We start from the raw sequence: 25,654 nt of genomic DNA on the forward strand, positions 1-25,654 counted from the left end.
CCTTTTGTCTAAACAGTAGCGGTTATTTCGTGCTATTGTAGATAGATTCCAAAACTGCTAGGTGGAACGACGATCGGGCTTTACCAATTATCCGAAACATGTCGCCATTATAGTTTTTTGTACAATCTGGGTTTTCCAGTAAATGCTGTTCGATAGCAGAATCGCAGGTTTTAGTTGTACTTTTAGATCTGCAAAACCGAGGTGGCTGTTCTCTTTGGGGACGAGTTTTGTTTCTAATACTAGGCGAAACATGTTGTTTTATTCTATTCTCCAATCTTTGGGTAGTGCGTCATACGTAGCCAGAATCACGCTGGCACGTTAATTCATAAACAACGAAACCTTTTTTGTGTGGTAGGAACGCAGTCCTTTTCAATGGACGGAAGGGCCTTTTTTGTACTTTAAACAACAAGTGGGTTGATTGCAAAGAAACAATTTGTAATGGCCTGTTTTATTTGACTTTCAAAACGTAGGGAACTGCCACCGATCCAGGGTAGTTTTAGATAGACCAGGCACTTTTGAGGACCAAATTTTACGTCAGCTGAGAAATTTCCTATCTTCTCCTTAATGCAAACTGAAATAGCATCTTCTGGATAGCCGTTCTCCAAAAGATCTTAATTAGTTTTTCAAGTTCCGAGTCGAGTTTAGACTTGGAAAAAATCATCAGTGCCCTATGTTAGGCGTTTTGATGAGGCTGATTTTTCTTTGTTTTGGGCAAAACGAACTCCATCGAGTGTATAACCCCGAAAATGTGGGTTTACGGTATACACTAGTGAAAAAAATCCAGCTCCAGATTTTTCAACCAAAACATCTAGAAATGGCTGGCAAGAAAACGAGTTATTTTCTTCCTTTTCAAATGTAAACTGTAGGGCTGTGTGCAGGCCATTAAGGCGTTTGAGGAAAGTATCACACTCAGCCTCTGTTTTGAAAATAGTATATGTGTCATCCACATACCGAAAATAGACACCTGGCTTTTGGTCGCAGTCAAAGAAACGCTCTTCATGAAAGCCGACAAAGATATTGGTCAAGGCAGGTCCTAGAGGGCTACCCATGGCGACACCATCCTTTCGTTGGTACATCTCATTGTTGAAGCTGAATTCAACTGAACGTGTTGCAGTTTCCATCAGTTCAATGAATACTTCCTCTGGAAAGCGTCGGCACACATTTTGATGGTCTCACTCAAAGGGACATTTATGGAAAGGCTGCTAATGTCAAATAAACACATGAAAGATGTTTCGTTTTCGATGTTCAAGTTTTGCATGAACGCAGCGAACGTAAAAGAGTCCTTGATACAATGTTTTGAATATTTTTGAAGAACAGGGTCCAAAACTTCAGAAAGCCACTTAGCCAGTTCGTGTTGTGCTGAACCAATCATAGACAAGATGGGTCTAAGTGGAACATTCGGCTTGTGTATTTTAGGGAGGCCATACATTTGTGGACGTTGTGAACCTGTGGGTCTTATCCTATCGTAAACTTCGTTGGTCAACACTTTTGAGTTAACCCTTTTGAGCTCCAAGGTTAACTCAAATGTGACAAAAGCTTCATGGGACAAACGACAAACTTCATCGAAAAGGTTAAGCAAGCAGAACGCAACTATCTCAGTTATCTAGGAGGAATAATCCTAATAAGCTAGGCCATCTTGATTTTGAGGTTATCAACATGATCAAGAATTATCGAATCAAAGCTTGGAGATAGTGTCGATTCATGAATTGCTCAGTCTGCAAAAGCTTTACTATTAATTGCTATCTCGTCTCACGCAATTAACTAATGCGTTAATGTGCAGCTGACCAATGCATTAAGTAGCTAAATCCCAAGAAAAGAGTTTTGTGGTGTATCCTTCTTTATATAAGTATATTGATGAAACCTCATACACCAAAAAAACCACTCGGTGAGCCATTAACAGTCTGTGAGTCATCAAACAGGAACAAAAATACCCGACAGGCCTGACCCCTTTACGACGATTCTTATGTTAGAGCTACAACGACGATTTTTATTACATTTGCAAATAATTACAGGCCTTTAAAACTGGCATTTTGTTTCTCGTCTAGCCTTAAGAAAAGCAACTCGAGGCTAGAGTCTCATTACATCGACTTTGCTTGCGCTCTGTTGAAAAAGAATGACATTTATTTATTGGAAAGCCAGTGATATAGCCTCATTGGGTCAAAGGTGACTCATGGATGATCGGCATAAACAATCTGCAAGGAGGCCTGTTTTGTGACCGACTTGAAGAATTTTGTCAAAGTTCGAATATACTGAAATATTATGGGGTTCGACCCTCCTACAAAGTTGCATTGTTTACAATTAGTTTGTCTGGACATCGCAAAGCTACCCTGCCACACATAGGTTGTTTATGTACAAGCCTTGATGGTTTTCCTGTGATCAGTGAAGCGTGATGAGGCTCATTGGTGATCGTTGCCCATGTCGAGATTTGATTGAGAAGACCACGGATGATGTTAGTTCTGCGCAATTCCATAAGCAGCAGTGAACAATGGTCGGGCAATCAAGCGCTTTTCATTCATCTGCGCTATTCATATCCATGTTTATGCCGAGTCAAATGATCAGCTGAGATGCCTAGAGACAAACTAATTACCATTGATAAGCTAAAAACTTCGCTGAAAGAGGAGCAACGGCCTCAGCAAAATCAGAAATGCGATAAAATGCAAAACAGCTTTATAATGTTCCTTGTTTATTTGCTCGAACCGATTTTACCTGGCGATGGTAACAAAACGGACGGGAAGATTGCAAGCGTCGTCTACCTCATTTGTCTCACAACTGCAGGAATAGTAATGAACATCGCGAGCTGGCTGCACAATGATGGCACGGTAACTGGCGTAACGAGGGATCACATCGATGGTTTCTTAATGACATGCATATGCCCTGCACTTATTTGGATACTTTATATATTTTGCAAGCAAAATGACAGGAAAACTGTTGATTTTATCAGTCCAATGCCCCATTCGCACAGGCCCTTAATGACGGGTGCATATGTTTTTGGAGCTGGCAGCTGTGCAATGGATGTTCTTCACATTGGGTTCTATATGCAATGTTCAGAAAGCTTGTCCGGCATGGCGTTTTCCGTGTTCAAAGCAGTTTTTATCATTGCTCAAATCCTTTTCTTGCGGAAGTTCTCGGATGCCACCCTCCACAAATCACAGAATATTAGACTAGTGCTGTTTCATATACTGGGTACAAATGTTTGCCTGTGGTTTCGTGCTTTATTCAGCCACGTTCGCCTTATTAACAAATCTAGCTTTCAATTCAATCCTCTTAATCAAACAGTGACATGTGACAACCAAAAGACACCAATGTCTCAAATATGGCTTGCCTCAGAGCCGTACCTTTATCCTTTCACCATGGAGTACTCCCTCATCTCAGGAGGGATCCTGTTCATGATGTGGAGCGGGCTGCGGGACCTCAACCCAGACCCCCAAGATATATACATTTACGATGAAATTTCCGAATGGAATACGAGCGAGGCTGGGGATTTCAAGGATGACAGTAGTGGCTATATAGGAAGCAGCACACCTTCGACGTCATGGTCACGGTCCCAAAGTCATGCTTCGCTTTCAACAGCCTCTGTTTGCAAATCATGTCAAGAGACTAGAGAGGCAATTCGAGATTCCTACACTTCGAGCTCCGACCCTGGATTCCTATTCGGAGTGCTACTTTCAGCCTTCCTGCTATTTGCCATTGCATTGTTAATGCTAGACCATGGCTCTGAACATGCTTTGCGCTTCTATTATGTGTATCAGATAATGCTACATGCTGTCATGGTGACAGCACTATGGACCTTTCTCAAGGCACTACAAACCCAGCTGCCCGCCTGGTACTCATACGATTCGGATGACACACTCTTGATCGTTTCTTTCACAGGGGTTTTTCTTTATGCTGGCCTCGGTTTCACATCAGCTATATCTGAAATGAAGGCAATGTCGTCATTATCAAACTATGTAGCGGCCAAATCTGTACTTGTACTGTTTGAATCGATGTTGCAAGTGACTGCCATAATAAAGGCATTACGATTCAAACCCAACGTGAATGGTTCTTATGCAGACATGATCAGACAGTGCGCTCTTTTTCTGTTAACAACAAACATTGCCCTTTGGGCGCAAGACTCGTTTTTTGAAATGCGTAGTAGTCTAACTACACCAGTGCAAAATAAGCAGTTTGGAAGCACAAGTTGGCGTGCAATCACTGTTTTCGCCTACCCATTGTGCATATTTTTCAGGTTCCATTCGGCGGCTTGTTTATTCGAGGTTTGGTCAAACTTTAAGCAGTGCTGCTCGTAAATTCGCAACAGCAGCTAGATGCTTAGAGAAATACTAGAGAGTCTCACTGCCTGCATAAAGCAAAACGATTGTAATACAATGAAACTTGTATATTTTATACTTATTACTACTAAGAGCTAACAATAAAAGTATGATATCAGAAAGGTAACTGTATTTTTTATGGATTGAGATGTCTATGAAGCAGATTCATGTACCTCATATGCAATGATATAAAAGTTCGAATGGAAGAAAGGGCTCCAACGAGGTTTCCGCAAAAAAGATTATCATTCTGAATGTAACCATAATACGGACGCTCATACCAAGCTTAAAGTGCACAAGTTCAGTTCAGTTCAATTCAGCTAAACCTTTAAAATTCCACAATATATTAAAGCTTTTTAAACTAACATACAATTAACTTATAACAAGTTACACAATAGACATTTTATACAATAGGATTACATTAGATTTGGTATAGTGAGGAAATTCCTAAGGAGAAGTCTTTTCAGTAGATAAACTAATCGAGAGCATCGCCTAGGCTGAAAAACTATTATTTAAATTATATTTTCATCGACAGTTTCGAATAACATATGTCGACAAAATTTACCATTGACGAGATTTTAACACTGATAATTGGTGGAGAACAGATTCAATTTTAGATCAAGACGGGAAATCATCGGTGAAGGAAACTGTTTAACATTGAAGGGGTTTTCATTCCAAGATTTAGCGACTGCATATCTGATTGATTATAAGTCATATTGCAATGTATTTGTATGCATCATAACAATATCACCTTTGTAAGACTGCCTTGTAATATATGCAAAGAAACTTTGTTGACAAGTTGCAAATGCTGCCACGTTATTAAAACATTGGTATTTTTGTTACAAAGCCAGTTTAATAGTCGTGGATGATTTTTAAACTATATTTCTGAGGCGTTGTTCCTAAAAATGCTTGAGTAAAAAACGTGCAAAGATTGTGCAAAGTGACGAATCTGAGGAAATGAGGGCCGAGACTTGACGGATGCAGAAACATCTCTTTAGAGTTACAACCAACTCTCGCGTGTTAGCACAAAGGAAACTTTAACGGTGCTCTAAGACTTGCGGTGATTGCATAAGTCTGTATGTACTTTTCTATCCATGCTATTTTCTCAATGTGACGTCATTTGCGTAGTGTACCTTTCCACATGAAAAGAAACAGCAGTTCTAAATTAAAGTTCTGAATTAATTTGTTTTTTCTTTCTTAGCTTTAAATTTTGAAAATTTGAATAGAAAGCCCGGAAAATTACAATAAAGAATTGTTGATTTTACCTAGATATTGTACCATAAAATAAGAAAACAATTTTGGTTTAGCGAAACTATGTCTATGTTCGTGAGGGCTAGCTGGAAGTTGGATTAACCTGTCAGTAGCCTTAAAAGGATTTGTAGTATTCATGACGGCGAATTTTTCTATTTTGTTCTTTAAAAATTAGAGAAAATGCAAAAGTTAATGCAAAGCGTCAAGTCCAAGCAAGATGCTTGAAGGTCCAAATATTTGAGTTGGTAGCTCAAGTTATTCAAGAATTCTGAATAAGGGGGTTGTTATTCTGTCTAAAACAAAAAGCAAACTTCGAATAAGCACAGGCTGGAAAACAGTCTGTAGTACATGCAGAGTGGGTAGGTGCTTTTGCTTATGATTCGCCATAACTTGTCTCCATAGAAACTGATTTGCAGCTCTGTTTTATCGTTGTGATTCAAATCGAAATAAACCAGGTGAATCCACAGAACGAAGTTGCAGACCATTAAATAAAGGATGCACTGCCTCACGATGTTTGATGACCTTGGTTTCAGAACCACTTGGCAATACGAGTATGCCTTCAAGATGAGGTGAGTTTGCATGACAACCTGCGCGAAAAAGAGGCAATGGTCGCAGAATGCAAGATTTACATAGTCAGTAAATTGGTGTCTTTGCATTTCTTTGATAAGTGCCAGAATAGAGAACCACGAGTACCACGTACAACAGAACAGCAAAATGAACAAAAGAACTGTCACAGGGAAGGAAATGCCAGGCACTTGTGGAATTGGGAACTGTTTTAGTTTTAATGTACATAATATTGTCGCTATGATCATTGACACGATAAAAATTAAGTGGAACGCAAACAGTTCTATCTTCTTGTCAGTTAAAAAATTTTTCTCCCACCAAAAAGTATAGGGGATAGAAAGAATCGCCCCAATCGTTAGACCAAATACGAGGCCAGCATCCATATGAGGCTCTTTCTGGACAGCACTGCTTATTGAATGAAATTTTTCCTGGCTCATCTCAGTTTCGGTTGTCGTTTCCATGGATATGTCGTGTTGCTCCTCCCCAAGCTGATAACTGAAGCGCAGCGGCTTCGAATGAGATCTAGGAATCTTTTTTATATTCGTCCAAATGATCAGCAAAAGAATAGCAACAGTGATGTAAAATTCTTGATCAAAAGCTATAATGTAATCATCTTTACCATTCATAATTGGATTGATGAGCACATTTGTGCAGTTGCTAACCATTATCCACGGCGATGAAGGCAGAAGTGTGCGCGAGTTGGCCAGGCACGTTCTCAGCATTAGACAAACACATGTACCCAACACATGAAATATTTGAACGGAGACGTTGATGAGATTAGCTGCTGCATATTTGCGCAAAAACATCATCAAAACGATTGAAAACACAAGTTTTAATGCAGTTAATGCAAATCGGAAATACAAGGTTTTGATGCAACCAATCAGAATCCAGATTGTTATTGTGTCTGTAACAATGCAGGATATGCCGAAGAGGTAAACGACTATCAAGAGAGGTCGAACGTATCTCTTGGGAAGATCCATGAAGATAACGAGAGAAGATTTCTGTTGCTTTAATAGAATTGTAAACATCCAGACGATCGATAACAGCATGCTTAAACTGCAAAACAAATCAAGGGATATTTCATGTAGTTGCCTTGCTGACTTGGCAGGCAATTGTGGTGATATAAAGTACATCACGGACAGAATGAATCCGACAGAGACAAGAAAATACAAATACACCATTGACTCAATGGTTCTGTCTTTGCCGACATCATTTGAAAAATGGCTTTGACTTTTCGGTGACATTGCCAGTGGTTGATTCCTTGGACTCCTCTGACCGAGTCGTTCATTAACAATGCTGTGATTCATGTTTTTCGGAGTTGTTTCTGCTCACCCGAGAACAAGTTTGTATTCTTTTAGGCCCTTTCGGAAATTTTAGGTGTGTACGTTGCAAATGGATTTTGTATTGTGTATGTACATGACCTATTAACCATGAACTAAAAGATCATCGAATTCGTAAGTCAAAGGTAAGGCTCTGTTTGCCTGCTCTTTGCTTTATTCGCCAATAGCAGGTTTTGTTCAACTAGCTTCACCGGCAAAGCGTTTTGATAAGATCGGTATAATTAGTGATCGGGTGATCGTTCACCATGTCACCAGTCAGCGCAAAACCACGAATGGTTGATGAGTAGGAGCTCTGATTCTCACTAAAAAGTTCTTACTGAAACGAATAGTGGGTGGTATCACTGATGGTCTATTGCCAATTTGATTGTTTCCCTGTGGCTAAGCTTCAATTACAGAAGCCAGATGTAGCTAATGATCACCAACCGTGGCATCAGGAATATCTGAAAGTAGTTTAAACAGACAAATTGTAAAGGTGCCATGGATCGGATGGAACTCAGCGATGATGACGGAATAAAGAGTCCCGTTTCGGATCAGAATTGCAGCTGTAGCTCTTGCTGGCACTGCTGTGTTTCTAAGAATGTTAAAAAGTCTAGTGACGTTCTGAAAACACACAACATGACAATAAGTCTCCTTTATTTGCTTTGTTTTTTGACGGGAGCAAGCTCATTGGCAATCAGCTTTTGGCTCGGCTTAACAGATTTGTATTGGGTGCACATCTTTATGATAACATTGATCAGCCCAGCCTTTGTTGGCTTTGGTTTATTTCTTGGTTGTAAGTCCAACTGGAGTGAAAACACGCAAAGCGCAAAAGCATTATGTTATGGACGTTCCTATATCATCGCTATTGTTCCTTGTTGCTTAGCAGCAGTTGCCCTCGATGCCTTGCGAATTGCGTTATACATAGAAACAAACCGAAGCATCACTGATATTGTGTTCATCAACTTAAAATTCTTCTACATTGCATTTCAAGTCGTTTTCTTGATAAAATATATCCGCTACCACATCGCAGAAAGTCTTTGTTCAAGGCTGTTTCTCGTGCACTTGATTGGGACTAATATTTTCTTATGGTTTCACGAATTCTCCGTCCACTCTACACGCAGCCTAGAGTATTTGCGAAACGAGTACTCAAAATTATATGTTCAAAAAGGAAAATTGATATTGAAGATAATCGACAGCAGTGAACCATACGTGTATCCGCTGGTCATACAGTTTATGATAATTGCGTCTGCAGCGTCGTTCCATATCTGGCTGAACGTGCGAGGGCTTGAAGCCGAGACACAAGATATCTACATTGATGATGATTACACAGAAATGCGAGGGGCAGTCACAAGGAGACACCGCACGGTTCGCTATGTGGCAGGCCCCCTAGCCCACTCAGAGATGATCGAAGCAAACGTTGAAACAAGCGAGAAGCACATTCCATTGCTCTCTTGTGGGTTGGTGATTGGCTCGTTTTCTTTTGTCGGCCTTGTGTTCTCAGCATTGCTACTACTGTCACAAAGTTTGGACCGCAATACAGCCTTGACAGTGTATCATGTTTACCAAAGTGCGTTGTTTGTGTGCATGATTTCGTCATGTGTTACTTGCCTTGCGAAGATGTCCCAAGAGCAAATACATACTCTCAGTGTTGGTGGTTTAGACATTCTTATCCTTGTACCAATGCTTGGCTATTTGCTTTACGCTGAGTTTTCTGGGGTTGCTAGCTTTTCGGACATTTTTGATCACCGTTCTTCGGCTGTAGTACTTTTCTTATCAATTGCAAAAATCATTCAAGCTGCCTTGCAATCTATAATCATCACCAAAGCATATAGAAACGAACTAACATCCTCGGGCCAAGGTTGCTGTTCATTTGTTCCAAATGCTTTGATGTTTCTCCTTTTTTCAAATGCAGGATTGTGGATATCGGAATCTATATTTGATTTACGGATATCGTTTGTGACACCTGTCCAGTGCAGGTTCTATGGAAGTTCGCTTTGGGAGGCAATCAAATTTGCGCTTTATCCTTTATGCGTACTGTTTAGATTCACTTCCTGTTCAAGCCTGCTCGAGATTTTGCTCTGGTCAGATGAATTTTGACAGCTGTTTCAATTTCATACGTTTCATTTAACCGAAAAGAAGGTTATTCGAATTTCTCTCGTAGTTGCAGAGGCTGGTGTGTACAGCGGCTGTCGTTTTGGAAACTTGTAAATTTGATTGATAAATTATCTGCAATGTAAAAAGTCTTTTGTTTATTTGCTTTTTAAATATCTTAAATATTAATTTGCTTTTAAATGTTTTATTTGCAAACTGCTATTTGCTTTAGATGCATTTTAAAGCGTTAACGGTTTACTGGCATCTAGATATTCATATTGAAGAGATGGATCAGCTATTCAGTGCTTACGCAAAGATCAGAACATCCAGCCCCCTCCCTTGTACACAGACGCAAGCCTTCAAAAAACCTTTTACCAATACTTTTTCCCACGTATGCTATCGACCCCCTCTTTTTTGAGGATGAAATTTCTCTGTTTCAAGAATACTTTTATTTTTTACAAGTACTAGCGTATTTTAGATGCTGCAAAAGATTGCACCGAAGCCTATTATATTATGGAAATCTTTGATATGCGAGATTAGTAAAATGTGCTCAAAACGCAAATTTTTACGTAAAATTCAACTATTTCGCCTCGCAGGTTCCAGGTACGGTTAACGGGAACGATGCTGTTTTATGCCCTCAGAGCGTCCCGACTTGCACATACAATTTCTACATAATTCCTCCTAAAATCAATGAATTGCTCAGTTAAAGGGCGTTAAAAAGTTGATGGGCGTCAAAAAGATGATAGGGGTCAAAAAGAGGGTTTCCTCACAGTGCCATCCTAAGTGTGAAATCCACGTAGTAGAATTATTATGAACCTAGCGATTTCCTTATCCACATTTCATTGCAGCTACAAATTATAAGTGCGTGAATAAATAAGCATGTTGTTCCATCTACCATTCGTTCTGCTTTGCACCCATTGACTTGCCTATGTTCTTGGAATGTTATTCTTAAAAGCTGTAAATTAAAAAGCCGAACTATGCAAAATATGCAAAATTTCATCATCCAAGCTTTCAAATTTCAAATGCGGACGACGGGTGGCGGACGAGAACAATTAGAAAAACGTTTTGTTTTCCGTGTCACGTTTCTTTTAAAGCCAGGTAACCAGCCAGCCTGGTTGTCAATTGATTCCTTTCCTCCTCTTGGGATCCCTTTTGCATGTCAAAAAGGTTTAAGCTCATTGCGAATTGAACCGAAGGCACACATTAACCATGCAATTACCTAAAGAGGGCCTGGTTTTTTGGATTTAGTGCCATAAAATGATCTTGATATCATCAATGCTTGATGTTGCCCACGTTCAGGTGAATGTCATATGTAACTAAAGGAGGAGCTACCTATGGCGCGCATATACCGACAAAAATAGGAAAGTCATGGCACAGAATAGAATAGAAGAATAAGAATTGATTGCGAGGAACAACACCTTCGTACCTTAAAATTGTATAAATAAGGTAGTCACTCCTAAAATGAATCGAATCTGCCATGTTTTCGTCATTTAATGATGATCTTTCGCAATCAATTCTTACTCTTCTGATCATGTCACAAAGGAAATCAGCAGCGGACCATCGTTGTGGCAGAGAAGCTTCCGCCATGACTTTCCTATATCCTGGAGCACAAAAGGAGGCTGCTTGGCAAAGTTCAGGAAGAGGCTATCAACATTCACCATTGAAATTTTGAAAAAGCCACTGAAACTTTAGAGTGATTGAAATTTTAGAAAATGTTGAGCGGGGGTTCAAACTTTAGAAATGGTTGCAATATTAGAACTAACCTAGCATGACTGAAATTTTAGAAATCTCGCAGAGCAAGCGATTGGAATTTTAGAAACGTTGACTAAGTAATTGAAATTTTAGAAAATGTTGAACGGTGGTTGAAACTTTGGAAATGACTGAAATTTTAAAACTAGCTTTTCATGAGAATGCAAAGCAATTGAAGTTTTAGAAGATCACTAAACTTTTAGAAAGTAGGTGAAATTTCAGAAAGAACTATTTTTGGCGGTATATGCGCGCCATATCTACTGACCATAGAGTTTGCAAACCATATGCAAAAATGGTTTACTGGAGAAAAAGTTGAGAACAGACAGGTCAACATTTTTTTCTGAGAAGGACAAATAATTGTTACATTAGCAGGGACTGTGAAGAAACTATGTCCGTCAACTCCATAGAACTTGAGATACCAAGTAACCATGAAGTTTTGGGAGCAATTTCCGTTCAAAATCTAGTAAGGAATTTGGTTTTAAAGTACGGAATTAGAAACTGCATCTAAATTTATCAGCCATTAACCGCACTCGCCAGAAAACCGCAATTTTTCATACACAAAAACCAAATTATGATACATTCTGATATTTCAACTTCTTGTATCTAGCGTGTGTAACATAATTTTTTATTAGTACTTTTTAAAGCGGGCATCTGCAAAGTAATGGTAACAGATTTTCGGGGCTACCGTGCCTTGATAATAAAAAAATGAATGAAAATAAGATGAATATATGAATAAGAAACGGTTGAGAGAAGACATTCAGAGAAGGAAGTTTTTTAACGACTTGAAGAGGAGAATATCCTATCGTTAAGTTCAAGTTAGAGTCAGCCCCCAAATTCCTAAAGTCTATTCTATACAATATAATTTTATCTTTTCCAGAGCACCAGAAAATCAACCCACCCCCCCCCCCCTCCAAACATTAGCAAGATCTGAATTGTTCTAACGATGAAATTGAAGAGGATTCGGTAACCAATGTAAATCAATGAGAAATAACGGCTATCAGCTTCAGGCAGACGGAAATAAGTTGAAATACATTTTCATTGAGTGTTCCAGCGAAAAAGACAGTGAGGACGAGAATGGAATCCATACCATTTCCTCTCAAACAAAATTTACTTTTGAGTTGTTGTTTTTCACTTGTTAAAAATTTCTACTCTTACTTTCCAATGATATTCAGTTACCTATAAAGGACGATGAAGTCATGCAAAAACGTTGAGAAGTAAGTAAAATAGCAATTCTATACATCCTTCAAAAGCTCTGATTATGAGCCACTCGAAAATGGACATTTTTGTCAATTATAGTTGCGAGGAAACAACAAAGGCGTTTCAAAGTGACTTTTCTCTAAGTTGTCGGTGTTATCGTAAAATTGACTTCACTTCAAATTACTCTTTATTCTATTTTTGTTTTGAAGTCTACTTAGAAAATTTAGTGCAAATATGCAAGAAATGGTAAGGCCGAGTCATTGGCCGATTTTTAAAGAACTTTAATAAAATTTATGATGTAACAAACAGAGTAACTTCAGTCGGTAATATTTTTTCCTACCTTAGATTTGAAATATCCATAGCTGAATCATTTGGAAGGTGAGGTAGATTTGAGGTTAGGCAGTTTGCTAGCTGTTTCTAAAAACCTCTCTGTGTACAGCTCTGCATATACGGCGTCGAGCACTTACTTTATGACAGACAGCTAAACAAAAATTGTCATTTCATATTCATTCGTATTTGGATTTATCGTATGGGATAGAAAGTGATAAATCGAGAGTGTCTTTTTCACACAAAAGACAAGACTCAAATGGAAAAAAGAGTATAGACGTAACGTAGACATCTTCGACTTAAGTTCATTGAGTTTTAAAAGCGTCACGTAACAGGAAAAACCCTATTGAATGACACCGCAGGAAGAATAAGATGAACATTGTTTTTAGGACGTTTCTAATTTCATATGAATCAAGCAGTGAAGTGTTTCATGGGCGTACTAGTTGCCCAGCCTTGGAAGTCACTGGTATTTTGGAGCAGAGCCAAGGGGATGCCAATTGTTTTAATAGCGGTCGACGCATGACGCAGTATTAATGAATAAGAGGGCTTTCCGGAAATTAGTTTCACCAGTAACGAGATCTCAGGATGTTATTTTGTACAAACGTTCAACATAAGCTGTAACTTGCAAAAATAGCAAAAGTTGTCCTGGTTCTGTTTAAAATTTTATAAATAGAAGCTACATGTGAATGCAAACAACAAAAAAGAAAAGTCAAAGTGAATCGATATTTTGTCTGCACAGAGTCGCGAACTTGTGGCTCTATTGAACAAATTCAAAGAGGATTTTAGCGAGGTTAAAAGAATGCTATACCACAAGTAAGCTTCAGGGCTGATCAGGGAACAACGCATTGAGAACAACAAAAATACTGTTTTCAAGAAGACCAATTTTTAGTTAAAGACAATGGAAAATTGGAGGGATTGCAGCAACCAGTATTATGAAAATATGCTGAAAAATGCTGAACAATTTTTAGAAAAAAGAAGGTTGAAGACGCACCAAGAATTGTGTAGATGCAGGGAAGAAACAGAGACAGAATTCAAGCTGCGTTTGAAGGAAATCGCTTTCCAGTCGTTGCTCAACCTACGTGCAAGATTTTACGAATCCAAAAAAGAAATGAAGCTGAAAGTCAATAGAATCGAAGGATTGATGAATCAAAGGGAATCGAAAGGAATCGTTGATTCAATCAAGAAGGTAGCACAAGGATTGGAATCTGATAACAGCAATCCGGGAGACAATTGCTTTGAACTATCGAAAGATGATGAAAAACGTTTTATACATGTTTCAAGCACGCTAAGCATTGGCAAAGAAAGGAATGTTCCGAATGAAATTTCATTGCTAGAAAAAGTGCATCAAGGAAAAACAAGCTTTAGCCACCAAGACATTGAAGGTGATTCAAAAAGCATAGATGTTGAAAAGCTAGAGATGGACAATTCAAATGTATTCAGCGAGAGAAGCAGCGAAGCTTCTGTGCTGGACTCAAAGTTTTTGATGAGGAGTCTGAATGACATTGACATCAAAGAGAGGCTAAATGGAGAGCCAAGTGAAGAAAGGTTTTCATTTTCATCGTCACTCAGTTTCGAAAATGAGGCTAATGAATGGAAGAATACAGTAGAAAGTGGTCGTGGAACTGATTCTTTTATTAGGGTGAGAACAGACGAAGAAATGCCGCAATGGGAAATTGAAAACGTTTGGCTTTCGGGGGAGGAAGAAATTCACATAAAAACAGAAGAATCTGGGAAGAGAGAAATTGAGAATTCAAATACAATTGGCCATGTCGAGCTTGAAGGCGAAAGAGATGGAATTACTTTGATGAAAAAATCATCTGAAGTAAAAAGTGATACACGGATACACCCATCATTGGACATTCACGTAGAGCAGAGCTCTGGAAAATTGCGTTTACCCCCAGAAACACTTGAAAACACGTGTGAAATATCAGTTTCTTTTTGTACTGAAATAGAAGAAAACTGCGAAAAAGTGATCAAAATGCTACACGAGGAAAAATATTCAATAAACAACAATGAAAATAAGAGTTTGCAGCAATCTGAAAACATTTGCAGTGATCAATGTGTGAAGGGGAAAGTGAAAGTGTCTGGTGTAAAAAAGCGGGAAGAGGGAAACAACTTCTGGGAAAAGACGATGGGAGGTTCAAAAAGCACAGAAATTGAAAACGGGTCATCTTCAAGTTTAGACAGTGTCTTTGGGGAAACGCAAGGGGAATCAGAAACATCGTTTGAAAATGTCTTTCCAATCGGTAGCTCACCAAGATCGCCCAGCAAATATGGAAGATTCAAATCCGAAAGAAAAGAGAGAAAAGCCTTGCTAGTTGAAGGAAAGGAAACAAACTACGCACCAGAACCTCCGCAAATGCTAAAGCTACCGAACCAACCAATATTGTCACCGTCAGATTCAGAAACGGAAGATATTTGGTTGGTGACACCACTACCAAGTCCCTGGGTCCAATTCTCACCCTTGTTTGTTAACGATGGAACTGATCCATACACAGTTGAACAACAAAAACAATATTTTGTATTTTCTAAAAGAAATCAAACTGAACAAAAAAACCTTGATGACATTTCTACCACTAGAGAAGAAGATATATCGAGTGAAAATAGTTCCAATTTACTTTCATCTAAAATTTATGAACCCAGAAAGAAAACTGAAGTGAGGAAATCTAAAATCCCTGTGAGGGTGGATAAAAGTAAATTCATCAATTTTGCTGTGTCTTGATAAGTTTAAACGAGAAATATGAGAGTTCTGTGACAAATGGTGCCAAAGGTCGATAATTGAGCAAGGCCGGGATACACCCATCTTTTGACAAATGGGATGCAAAGGAAGGATACAAATCAGACACAAATTTTCTCAATAGGGGAGAGGAAGGGAGCTGAAGGACGCCAAACGGGACATCTTTTCTAAAGAATGATACTAGCAAAAGTTTCATGAAATAATTTTCGCCAAAAAATTCTTGTCTATACATACTAAATTAATTGTAATAGCAAAATTTTACATCGGTGGTCCTTGAAATTTGACTGAGAGAGAGGGGTAAATGAAAACATCACGTCAAGTTATATGAAACTAAACACAGGAAAAGTTTTGGAAGATATTTTTACCAGGCAGCAAAAATTGAATGTCAATTGCAAGCAAAAGAGACAATTGAAGGCATATAAAGTATCGGTTAATTAGCCAACTTATACGGAAGATCGAAAAAGTCAACTGGCTTCAGATTTCCTATTTCTGATGCTTGATATCGCTGGCTTTTGAGAATATGTATGTAAGCAATGTAAATTTTGAAAGGAATTATATAATAGTATTGAATCAATTTCTCCTTTCCTTTAAGCTGGTCTTACGAAATACCAAAATTGATAATTACAAAACCCAGATATAAAAAGTGCCTTGCTAATAGACGTAAGTTTTGTAAAATGCAAAGCCGCTCCCCTTCGAAAAATTACAATCTTCGTTTAAAGTCAAATTGGAAAATTGAAAAGGATATATTGAAAAAAAAGCAGCAGAGATCTTTAATGACCGACCCATTGGGGATTTCTGAATCTGAGGACAAGATGGTCTCTACCGATAGACCTTAATATCTGGTTGGAATTGCCATCAGAAAATAGAATTCTCGTTCTAGCATAAAAGTTCATAATCGGGATCTTCAGAATTTTTTAAGGAATATTAACTTTTCAGGAATATTTTAAGAAACATTTTTTGCTGCTTTTCCCTTTATTTGACATCCAACGAGGGGATCTTTTTGCTGGCATCTCAGTAGAATTACGAACATTTGTTCAAATCAGCACTCTTTCAAAAAATGATGAGGTCAAGTTTATAATGAAAGGGCATATGCTGAAAGAGCCAATTGGGTCTCTTTTTGATCTCTTATAATCAAAATATCTTTGCGCCTTTTGGGAAGGATACAATACACAGCAGGCACTTCCGTATAAAGCAAATCATCCCTAGATGAAAAAGGATATGCTTGAGTAATTCTTCTTGATCTTCCCAAGGTTTTACACTGTTTCCATCATGAACTTCTAATGGCAAAACTCTCAGAATACGGATTCAGACAGGAAACACTTAGCCTAATGCGCAGCTATATGCATAAGAGGCGACAAATCAGGTGAAAGAAGTATTTGGGCGTTCCACAAGGCTCAGTGCCAGTCCCTCTCCTGCGATTCAATATCTACATTGACAAGACTTCTCTATCTGATGATGCGGACGGTAGTCTGATCTAGACAACGTATTAGATTATATAAACTAGATTGCGTGCTGTACAATAAAATATAAAATAACTATGAATTTAAGTAAATTGTGTTAGGAATGAAAGATAGATTATTACATAACGACGTTTCGAGCATATCCCGTTATCAAGTGAATAAAAAAGGCGATAATATTCCTTTCTTGTTTTTTAGTTTGATTATCCCAACAAATTTACAAGCAGAGGTTATAGGAGCTTTACGTCCTTTAGATTAGTTAAAAATACATTACAGAATGTCTTCTTGTAGTCGTTATTTTTTTAATGAATAGGCTAGCCCATTCAAGCCTTCATAAATTCCGCCACAGGTTTTTATGATAATTGCGTTTCGAACATTAGACATAAAAAATTGCTTTTGAACAGCTTAATACATTGCTGCTCGATCTCGTTGCCAACTGTAAATATTTTTCATTACATGGAAGGTTCGTGCTGTTTTTTCTATCCTCCAGTCCTTGGGTTGTAAAGATGCAAACCTCTGAATTGATGGAAGGTTGAATAAAACGATGATTGACTGCAAAGAAAGTTTTAGTAGTGACCTGATCAGGGAGGCCGGAGAAGGGGGTCAGCGAGGGGCCAGAGGGGCCAGAGGGGCCAGAGGGGCCAGAGGGGCCAGAGGAGCCAGAGGGGCCAGAGGGGCCAGAGGGGCCAGAGGGCCCTTTTGATTAAAGTACCCTTGAAGCCGGCCAATTGTAGCATCAGAGAGATTCTTATGAAATTCCCGTTGGAATCGTCTCTGTTGTCCTATACAAGGCCACCATCGACAAGCCTAAGCCTCGACGAGGCAAACGAGCTGTTGCTCCTGTATTTTTAATGAGTTTTAATATAGCTTCTAGCCATTTTTCCTTGGCCATAATTTGTATTTTTGTGTGTTTTCATAATTCTTTTAATTTTGAGCCTTAGATCATTCTTAAATTTTTCTTAAGCGACACAAGGTGCAGCTAAAAAATATAAAAAAACGTTTTATAATGGAAATATTTATAATATACTATACCATTAACTACAATATACAATATATAGTGTTTTTCTGAGAACCGGGTTCTTTCTTCATGTTCGCCAAATTAATTCTGGACGAAGCTGGAGCCTTGCACTATGTTAAATTAATGTAAAACGCAACGAAAGTTGTACAAAGAATGGGCGCATTATTCCTGAGTTTTGTTGACGTACTTGCATAGTTTCCGATGTCCATGCACGAGAGGTCATACCACAACCGGAAGTCTGGTCGCGGCCGTTATCATAAAAGCACCGCGGGACATATTGCATCGTCTTCCTTTAGGTAGAGAACGGATTATCCTCATTATTGTTTGTAGATCTTTTAAAATACACAGGTTAGGCCAGACAACACAAGGATCAGGCCATAATATTGCATTTTTGTCCTATATGACGGGTGAAAATGAAGAATTGGAATCTTTTACATTTTCTTGGTGTCATACTAACAAGTTTCTTAATAATTGATAAGGGTAAGTAGCCTACGTTTTCTTTGTTCTTGAACAGGTTGATGTTTAGTGTTTCAAATTAATGCGTCATTCCCGTTTCTTGATGATTAAGGCAAATAGTCCCTCACAGCAAACCTAATTACCTTGACACAAGCTTTGGATCTACAAGAAGTGGACGTTTGTCAAGACTTTATGGTTTCATTGACTTTTTCATGACTTCAGTTGGTTTTTTTGTCAGTAATGGTAGCTTTCCTTTTCTGTCAGAATGATCTAAGGTCCATGGTGTCATCAGAACACAAATATTCTTCATTCTCATCCGTTTCCAGGGGCGCCGCCAAAAAATTCATAGTAGAGGAGGAGGGAAAGGGGGCTCCAGTTGATAACATTATTAACTCAAAAACAAACTTTTGAAAAATGCACTGAAATTCTTCACGATATTTATGCCTATAATTTCATCAGGGACTCGTTATGCTAGCGGTACATTGGAAGGCCAGCGAGAGGTTGTTGGGGGCCTTAGGTATATCCAAATTTTTGCAATCACACCCTCTAAACTAGCTTAAAAAAATTTCAGAATATTCCTTGCGGTCCTTTCTTGCAAACATTTTGCGTTTTTCAAGGCGTAGTATTTTTTACGTTTGATTAATTCCAGTCTTATAATGGAATTCGTTACTTTACGGAGCACCATAGACCCCGGCTTGTTTCTTTGAAATAAAGCAATACCGTAAACGGATTTATCGCACTACCTATTCTTTTCTTCTATTTCTATTTTTTTCTATTCTTTTTATTCTCTTGAAAACACTTTTTTGCAAAATGTAGGGGGGGGGGGGGGGGGGCTGGCTCAGACTGGTTATCCTCTAGCACGCCTACTTTCCTTTTGACAATTTTTATCTTGAAAATTTTGACATTGATAATTTTGAGAATGGTTATCCTTTTGACAATTTTTATCTACTGAAATTTTTATATAACTCAAAATCCGATGCACAGTAAGATCACCTGTGGAAAGAACCCAAATTTGTAGCCCAGACTGCCCCATTGTCAAGCCTTGTAGAAGTTTTAAAAACTACTGTCTGAAGGGGGCTCAAGTTTTGTGTTTAAAAACAGGTTTTATCACTAAACAGCTTTCAACAACAAATAGTTCACTCATTCTAAGATTTTCAGAGTTGGGAGAATTATACATTAAAGATATTAATGTTTTTATCAAGTTTAGCACAATTTTTATTTTAAGGAAAGTATTTCTGTAAGTTCTTATGATCATAACTATGCATTGATAATAATTAAAATTAATGATGAGATGAAAGTTTTGATCACAAGATGAATAGTTTGCAGTTGAGATAGTTTGGTGGCTTTAAGGGCAATTGTGTGGTTTTATGGCCATAACGATAAACCATTAGTGCTTGGCACCACATCTGAAATTAATGACTCAACAACTGACAGAAGTTTTATTGTTATTAATGTGGGTTCCAAAGCAACCTTGATAATAAGGGGTTATGACTTAATGGAAGTAAAAGCAAATTCACTTGAAGGATTCCATTGGAATGATATATATTGTGTGAATAATTTGCCATCATTAAGTGTTACAGACCATTCTGAACTTGGCATACATTAAGTACCAAAAAGTCTGCTTCAAAAAACTTTTGTCCATATTTATGAAATTTCCATGTAAAATTTAGTGAGAATTTGAAAAATTTCAATTGGGAGAAAAAACTTTGGTGAGTAAAGAAATAAAGCATTTTCTATAAGCTATTTCTATCTTCAACATAAAATAATCTGGAACACAACCATTGATGTCATACTAAACTTGAATATTTTGATGTCAGCCCAATACATGGAACTGAAAAGTGGGCAAGAATGTCTTATACTTCTATTTAGATGAGGTATTTATTTTTTTTATACATCATGGCAGTAAATTAATTGCTAAGCATTTACGGTTTGCAATATTCTTCATCGCCGATTGCAACAAAGGGATTTGGAATTCTGATCAATTGTGAGATAAAAATTGAGGAATCCAAATTAAACCACTGGAATGTTAGAAATAAATCATCGAGGGAAAATACGAAGAGCCAGTAGAAGAAACAGTTTAGCCAATAAAAAACTTAAATTTCTTGGATGTAGAGGGCGAAAGAATAGGAAAGTAAAGATGAGCTGGATATCTTATTTGTTGATGATGAACAGAAACTGAAAATTGATATGCATTTGATGTAAAGAAATGCTCTAACAATATCAAGGAATAAAATTTTTGGAAGTCCATCAGCAAAAAACGATATTTTTCTGGCTTTTGAAAATTTCAGAAAGAAAATATTTTTGTTCCGAAAAATCTCGGTAAGGTTAATTTTGGTTGCCCTGCTTCATCTGAAAAAAATCCCACCAAAAGTTTTTGTACTTTATGTTGTCAGCACTTACAATTTTGTTAAAAAAGAAAAAGACAGTAATTCAGTGCTATATTTTTTGGTTGTGACTTCAGAAGAAAAAATGTTCACTTATTCATAGTTGTAGCAGATATAAGGGCTGGAAGACCTACAGCCCCCCTAACCAGGCAAAAGGCCCCCAACACCTAATATTTATCCCATTTCAGGCTCCATTCAGACAATACTGTCTCAATGAAACAATAATATTTGGGCAAGTCAATACTAAAACCATGCACTGATTGGAAGTACCCAACCTTAGAAGGGAATATTTGGCACACCAATTTAATTAAGATATGCTTATTGACTTTGCCTTAATTTGCAACTGATAGTTGATCAGAAACCTTTTTTCTTAATACCCTGAACATCAGCAAGTTATATGAACCAACACTTTGCAAGGGAGCTAGTGGTAACTGCAGTAACCGTTATAGACGGTAAATGCTATCAAGTTTCATCGAAATTGTATACATTATAGCTTCACAACTCATTAGAGCGTACTGAGCAGTGCATACAGGAAGGCAGATCATGGATGTCGCTAAATAGACTCGAACCAAATGGAGATAACTACAGATACAAGGACTGCCTGTGAGTTGAAAAAATTGCAGAAAGTTGAAAATGCTGCTTCATGGCTCCTTGTTGGTATAAACAGAAGATGGCACATAACACCAATTATGAGAGAACGTACCTGGTTTCTTGTTGTATGCAAAATTCAGATATTGCTGTTGACATTCAATTGTATTAAGAACATAGCTTTAAAATACTAAGTTGATTTACTAAGGAAACGCACAGCTCCTCGTGTAACAAGATTTGCCAAAGATGACCTCCTCCTTGAAATAAAGAGAACACACTTGGTAACAGCTGGGAACCGATCATTTGTTCATGTTACCCAATGTCTCTGGAATGAACTGCCGTCATTCACTAATGGTAGCAAATTTGGTAGAAATATTTAAATCACTTTTAAAGCAGAGGTGGCGCCAGAAATCTTCCGACAGAGGGGTTGGAGCTTCCGACAGGGGGGCTGAAATGACTGAAATAAGCAGTTTTCGTACGTTTTTTGTCAAATTTGCTCCGACAATAACCTTAAAATTTCCTCCGATGGGGGCTAGATGCTTCCGACGGAGGGGCTGTAGCCCCCTCTAGCCCTCCCCTGGCGCCACCACTGTTTTAAAGACCTTTTTATTTCTAAGAAATCTTAGTATATATCGCATAATGTAATAACGTTTCCTGTTTTTAGTTGTAATATATGTAATGCGCCTATGAGCCCTGAGGAGATACGGCGCAATATAAGTTTTTTATTATTATGTTCTTTCTATCACAGGAAGAGTTCCTGGTATGTCCTTCCCGAAAGCAAGCTAGAACAACTAGCCTCAGGTTTCGAGAACCATTCTCAATGTTCTTGCAGTTCATAACAGCGCAATTTTCTGTCCTGATCTTGATTCCTATTTTATCCATGTACTGCTCTGCTTCTTTTGTGACACATCCAAATGCAGCAACTACAACTGGAATGGCACTAACTTTGCGAAGGCACCATAACCTTGCAAGTTTTCTTTTTAGATCTTGATACTTTTCGATTTTCTCTTGTTCTTTTTGTTTTATTCTTGTATCTCCTGACACGGCTATGTCAATGATCAAGCACTCATTTTCTGATTTTAGCTCGACAACAATGTCTGGTCGTCTATGCTCAATTTCGTAATCTGTGTTTATGTTTAAGTCCCGCAGTACCTTAATGCTTTCATTTTCAGTAACGCCTTCTGTCTTATGATTGTACCACTGTTCAGCCCTGGGTAGGTCATACTTATTGCAAATCTCCCCGTGAACTATCCGTGCTACGTTGTCGTGGCCTCGCTTATATTTCTTCTGGGCTATTTTGCTACATTCACATATAATATGGTTCACAGGTTCCCCCTTCTCACCACATATTCTGCAGGTTGGCGAGTCTCTTAATTTGTCAATATGATGTTTGACGTAATTCGTACGTATTGCTTGCTCTTGTGCCGCCATAATTAGTGCTTCTGTCCCTTTCTTCAAGTCTCCGTTTTTTAGCCACAACCAGGACTTCTTCCTGTCTACTATCCCATCTGTATCTCTGAAAACTGACCATGTATTACTTTTTCGTGCCATTTGACTTCTCTTTATCTTCATCTTTGATCTTTATACTCTTATGGCTTAATGATGTCATTGTTCATTTCCTGTTTTTTATGTACTGCTTTCAGTAACTGCTCTAGCTATTTTTAACGTACAATCTAAGGCTATTTTCCTCTGACCAGATGGTTTCTAATTCTCTTTGCAATCCCCTCCCACCTCTTGCAACATACAATCTATCGACGTCATTTTTTGGATGTAACGCTCCATTCATTGTCATAACTTTCCGTGTCTGTCTTTCTAGTTTCTCCAGTTCCTTATTTGTCCATTTCATTATCACAGCCCCATATCTCATCACAGTAACTGCCCAAATATTCATTGCTGAAATGGCATTCCTGCTGTTCAAGTTTGATTTCAATATAATTCTAATTTTTCGCTTGTATTCCTTTGAGAATCTCTCTTTCATTTCCTTCTCCTTTATCCCATCTAGTTCTTCTATACCCAAGTACTTGTAACCTTCTTCGTTGACGTCTTTCATTATTATTATTACCATTATTATTATTATGCCTGTAAAAGCAAGTCTTATAGTTGTAAATTGAAAATGTTTTCAATGAAAATGAGATGCTTAAAAAAATTATTATTATCATTATCATTATGGAAGCTTTTCACTTTCAATTCAATTGAAACTACAATTACAAATTTCAATATTACAAAGGTAATTTGCAATTGGCTAGCCTGGGTTTACAAAGAAAAAGACTATTACAAGCACAAACAAAAGGAATTAACAAAAAAAAGGAAAATTATGTTTGTCATTGTTTGTTTTAAAAGTTGTCAGTAGCAGAGATCGTCAGAATTGAAGAAGTTCAGGATTTTTCCAAGACTTATTTCTGCGGCAGAAAATGTAATAGGTAGTACGGATAGTTAAGTTGGATAGTTCATGAAGCGGAGATGATTCTCGCTGATATCTAGAGCGTTGCACATGTCGATGAAAGAGGAGCAGGAGAGACCAAAGATACCTAGGGAACTGATAGAAAGATTAACAAACATGATAGAAGAATAGGCTGAGCTTAGGCTGTGATGAGATTCGAGTATTTCTCTCTTTTGTGGTTAGCATTAACATCCAAGTTAGTTTCGTGTCCTACTGTAAGCTCGAGTATGAATAGCCGATGGTCAGAAGTGACTAGAAGTAGATCAGGACGGAAAGAGTCTCCTGTTATAATAGAGGGTGAGAGATAACCTGAAAGGTCTGCGTAAAGAGAGCAATTAGGTATAGCTTTTAAAGACTGTGCTAGGAAGTTTAATGCAGAGTTATGGCTCCATGTGTAACGGCCTTCTTCGAGGTATGTTTTGCAGCCTGCAACAATGTGAAGTAATGTTTCAACGGCGGATAAATGCAGAAACTTGATTATCAAGGTTTTCGACGATCCAGGTTTTTGATAGATCGGCTACTGTGAGATGCCACGAAACTTGTGAGAGAAGATAGCTGTTATAAAGAAGCAGCTTAGTCTTTGGATGGAGAGGTAAAGAATCAATTTGCGTTAGGAGTTCTGTGAAGATGGAGCTGAGCTTAGACATATGTTCTTGGTTGCTCATATTAAAGTCCAAGTGACGCCCAAGATTCTTAAAAGACTCTCCAGTTAGGACAGGAGGGACCATTTCATTATTGATGAAGAGCTTTGGCTGATATTGTCGGGATCGTGTTGAGAATTTTTTAATACCAAAGGTTGTGCATTTGTCTACTCTTATAATCATGTTAGACCATTGACCATTGTAAAGCAGTTTAAGAGTAGCTGGTTTTCTTTCTCCCCGTTTGTAATGACTGCAGCATCGTCTGCAAACTGAAACCAGTTCTCTGGGGTGAATATACAGTCTGGTTGGCTATGGTGAGAGAAACCAAGCTGTTTGAATTTCTCTGCCTTTATGTATTGAATGAAAGTGTTAAAGCACATGTTAAATAGAAGGGGACTGAGGCAATCACCTTGAAGAACTCCACGTTTAACAGGAATAGCAGGGGTAACAAATTTATCTGTGATGATAGAGGTTTTAAAATTTATGTAGAGACTTGAAATCAGGGACTGGATGTCTTCTGGTACGTGGTAATAAGACAGAATAGATTTGATTAGATTGTGATGAACCTCTCCGAAGGCATTCTTTAGATCCAATAATGTTATGACTAGATACCGTTGTTTTATTCGAGCTTTGTCGATTATATGGCTCATCATCGCAGTATGTTCTAGTGTACCCGATATCTGATGGGTAAAACCTTTTTGAATCTGATGGTCTATGAAACCATTTTGTTTGAGAAAATCAAATATCGGGTACACTAGAACATATCGGGTATAATAACAGAGAAAATCAAATATCGGGTATAATGGAAACATTTCATTTTCAATTCAACTTAAACTACAACTACAAATCTCACTATTACAAGGTAATTTGCAATTGGCTAGCCTGGTTTTACAAGAAAAAACTATAACAATCGTAAGGTAAAAGGAAAAACTGAGAAAAATAAAATAAAATAAAACAACTAAAGTTAAAAAGGATGTAATTCCGGATTTGTCCATGGCTTATTTTTGCAACAAAATATGTAGTACGTAGTACGGATGGCAATGTTGGAAAGTTTAGAAATGAGATACTGTTTTTGTTGCTGATCGATGGAGAGAGAGTCACACATTTTGAAGAATGAATTGCAGGAATTGC

At 37.9% G+C, this 25,654-nt stretch overlaps 3 protein-coding genes across 3 annotated transcripts in view; all 3 read left to right on the forward strand.

Annotated features, from left to right (window-relative positions):
• The first annotated feature begins 2,564 nt into the window (after positions 1-2,564).
• LOC135695226 (proton channel OtopLc) lies at positions 2,565-9,723 on the forward strand. Its single transcript, XM_065214233.2, has one exon. It carries the CDS (start codon positions 2,565-2,567, stop codon positions 4,284-4,286), a length of 1,722 nt encoding a protein of 573 aa, XP_065070305.2. The 3' UTR covers positions 4,287-9,723.
• LOC148959891 (proton channel OtopLc-like) lies at positions 8,180-9,535 on the forward strand. The gene has a single exon (XM_089109807.1). The coding sequence runs from the start codon at positions 8,180-8,182 to the stop codon at positions 9,533-9,535; it is 1,356 nt and encodes a 451-aa protein (XP_088965933.1).
• Positions 9,724-18,294: 8,571 nt separating the features above from the next.
• The window catches only part of LOC135695225 (uncharacterized), a 46,893-nt gene continuing 39,533 nt past the window's right edge, over positions 18,295-25,654 (forward strand). Inside the window, exon 1 of the mRNA XM_065214232.2 lies at positions 18,295-18,494. Coding sequence (XP_065070304.2) covers positions 18,428-18,494 — 67 coding nt within the window. The 5' untranslated portion in view covers positions 18,295-18,427. The remainder of the gene's footprint in view (positions 18,495-25,654) is intronic.

The sequence above is a fragment of the Rhopilema esculentum genome, chromosome 8, assembly GCF_057945365.1.
Source record: "Rhopilema esculentum isolate cy_ngs chromosome 8, ASM5794536v1, whole genome shotgun sequence".
NCBI classification, from domain to species: domain Eukaryota; kingdom Metazoa; phylum Cnidaria; class Scyphozoa; order Rhizostomeae; family Rhizostomatidae; genus Rhopilema; species Rhopilema esculentum.

Coding starts and splice junctions, on each gene's coding strand:
- LOC135695226 (XM_065214233.2), top strand. CDS start 2,565: ATGCCTAGAGACAAACTAATTACCATTGATAAGCTAAAAACTTCGCTG.
- LOC148959891 (XM_089109807.1), top strand. CDS start 8,180: ATGATAACATTGATCAGCCCAGCCTTTGTTGGCTTTGGTTTATTTCTT.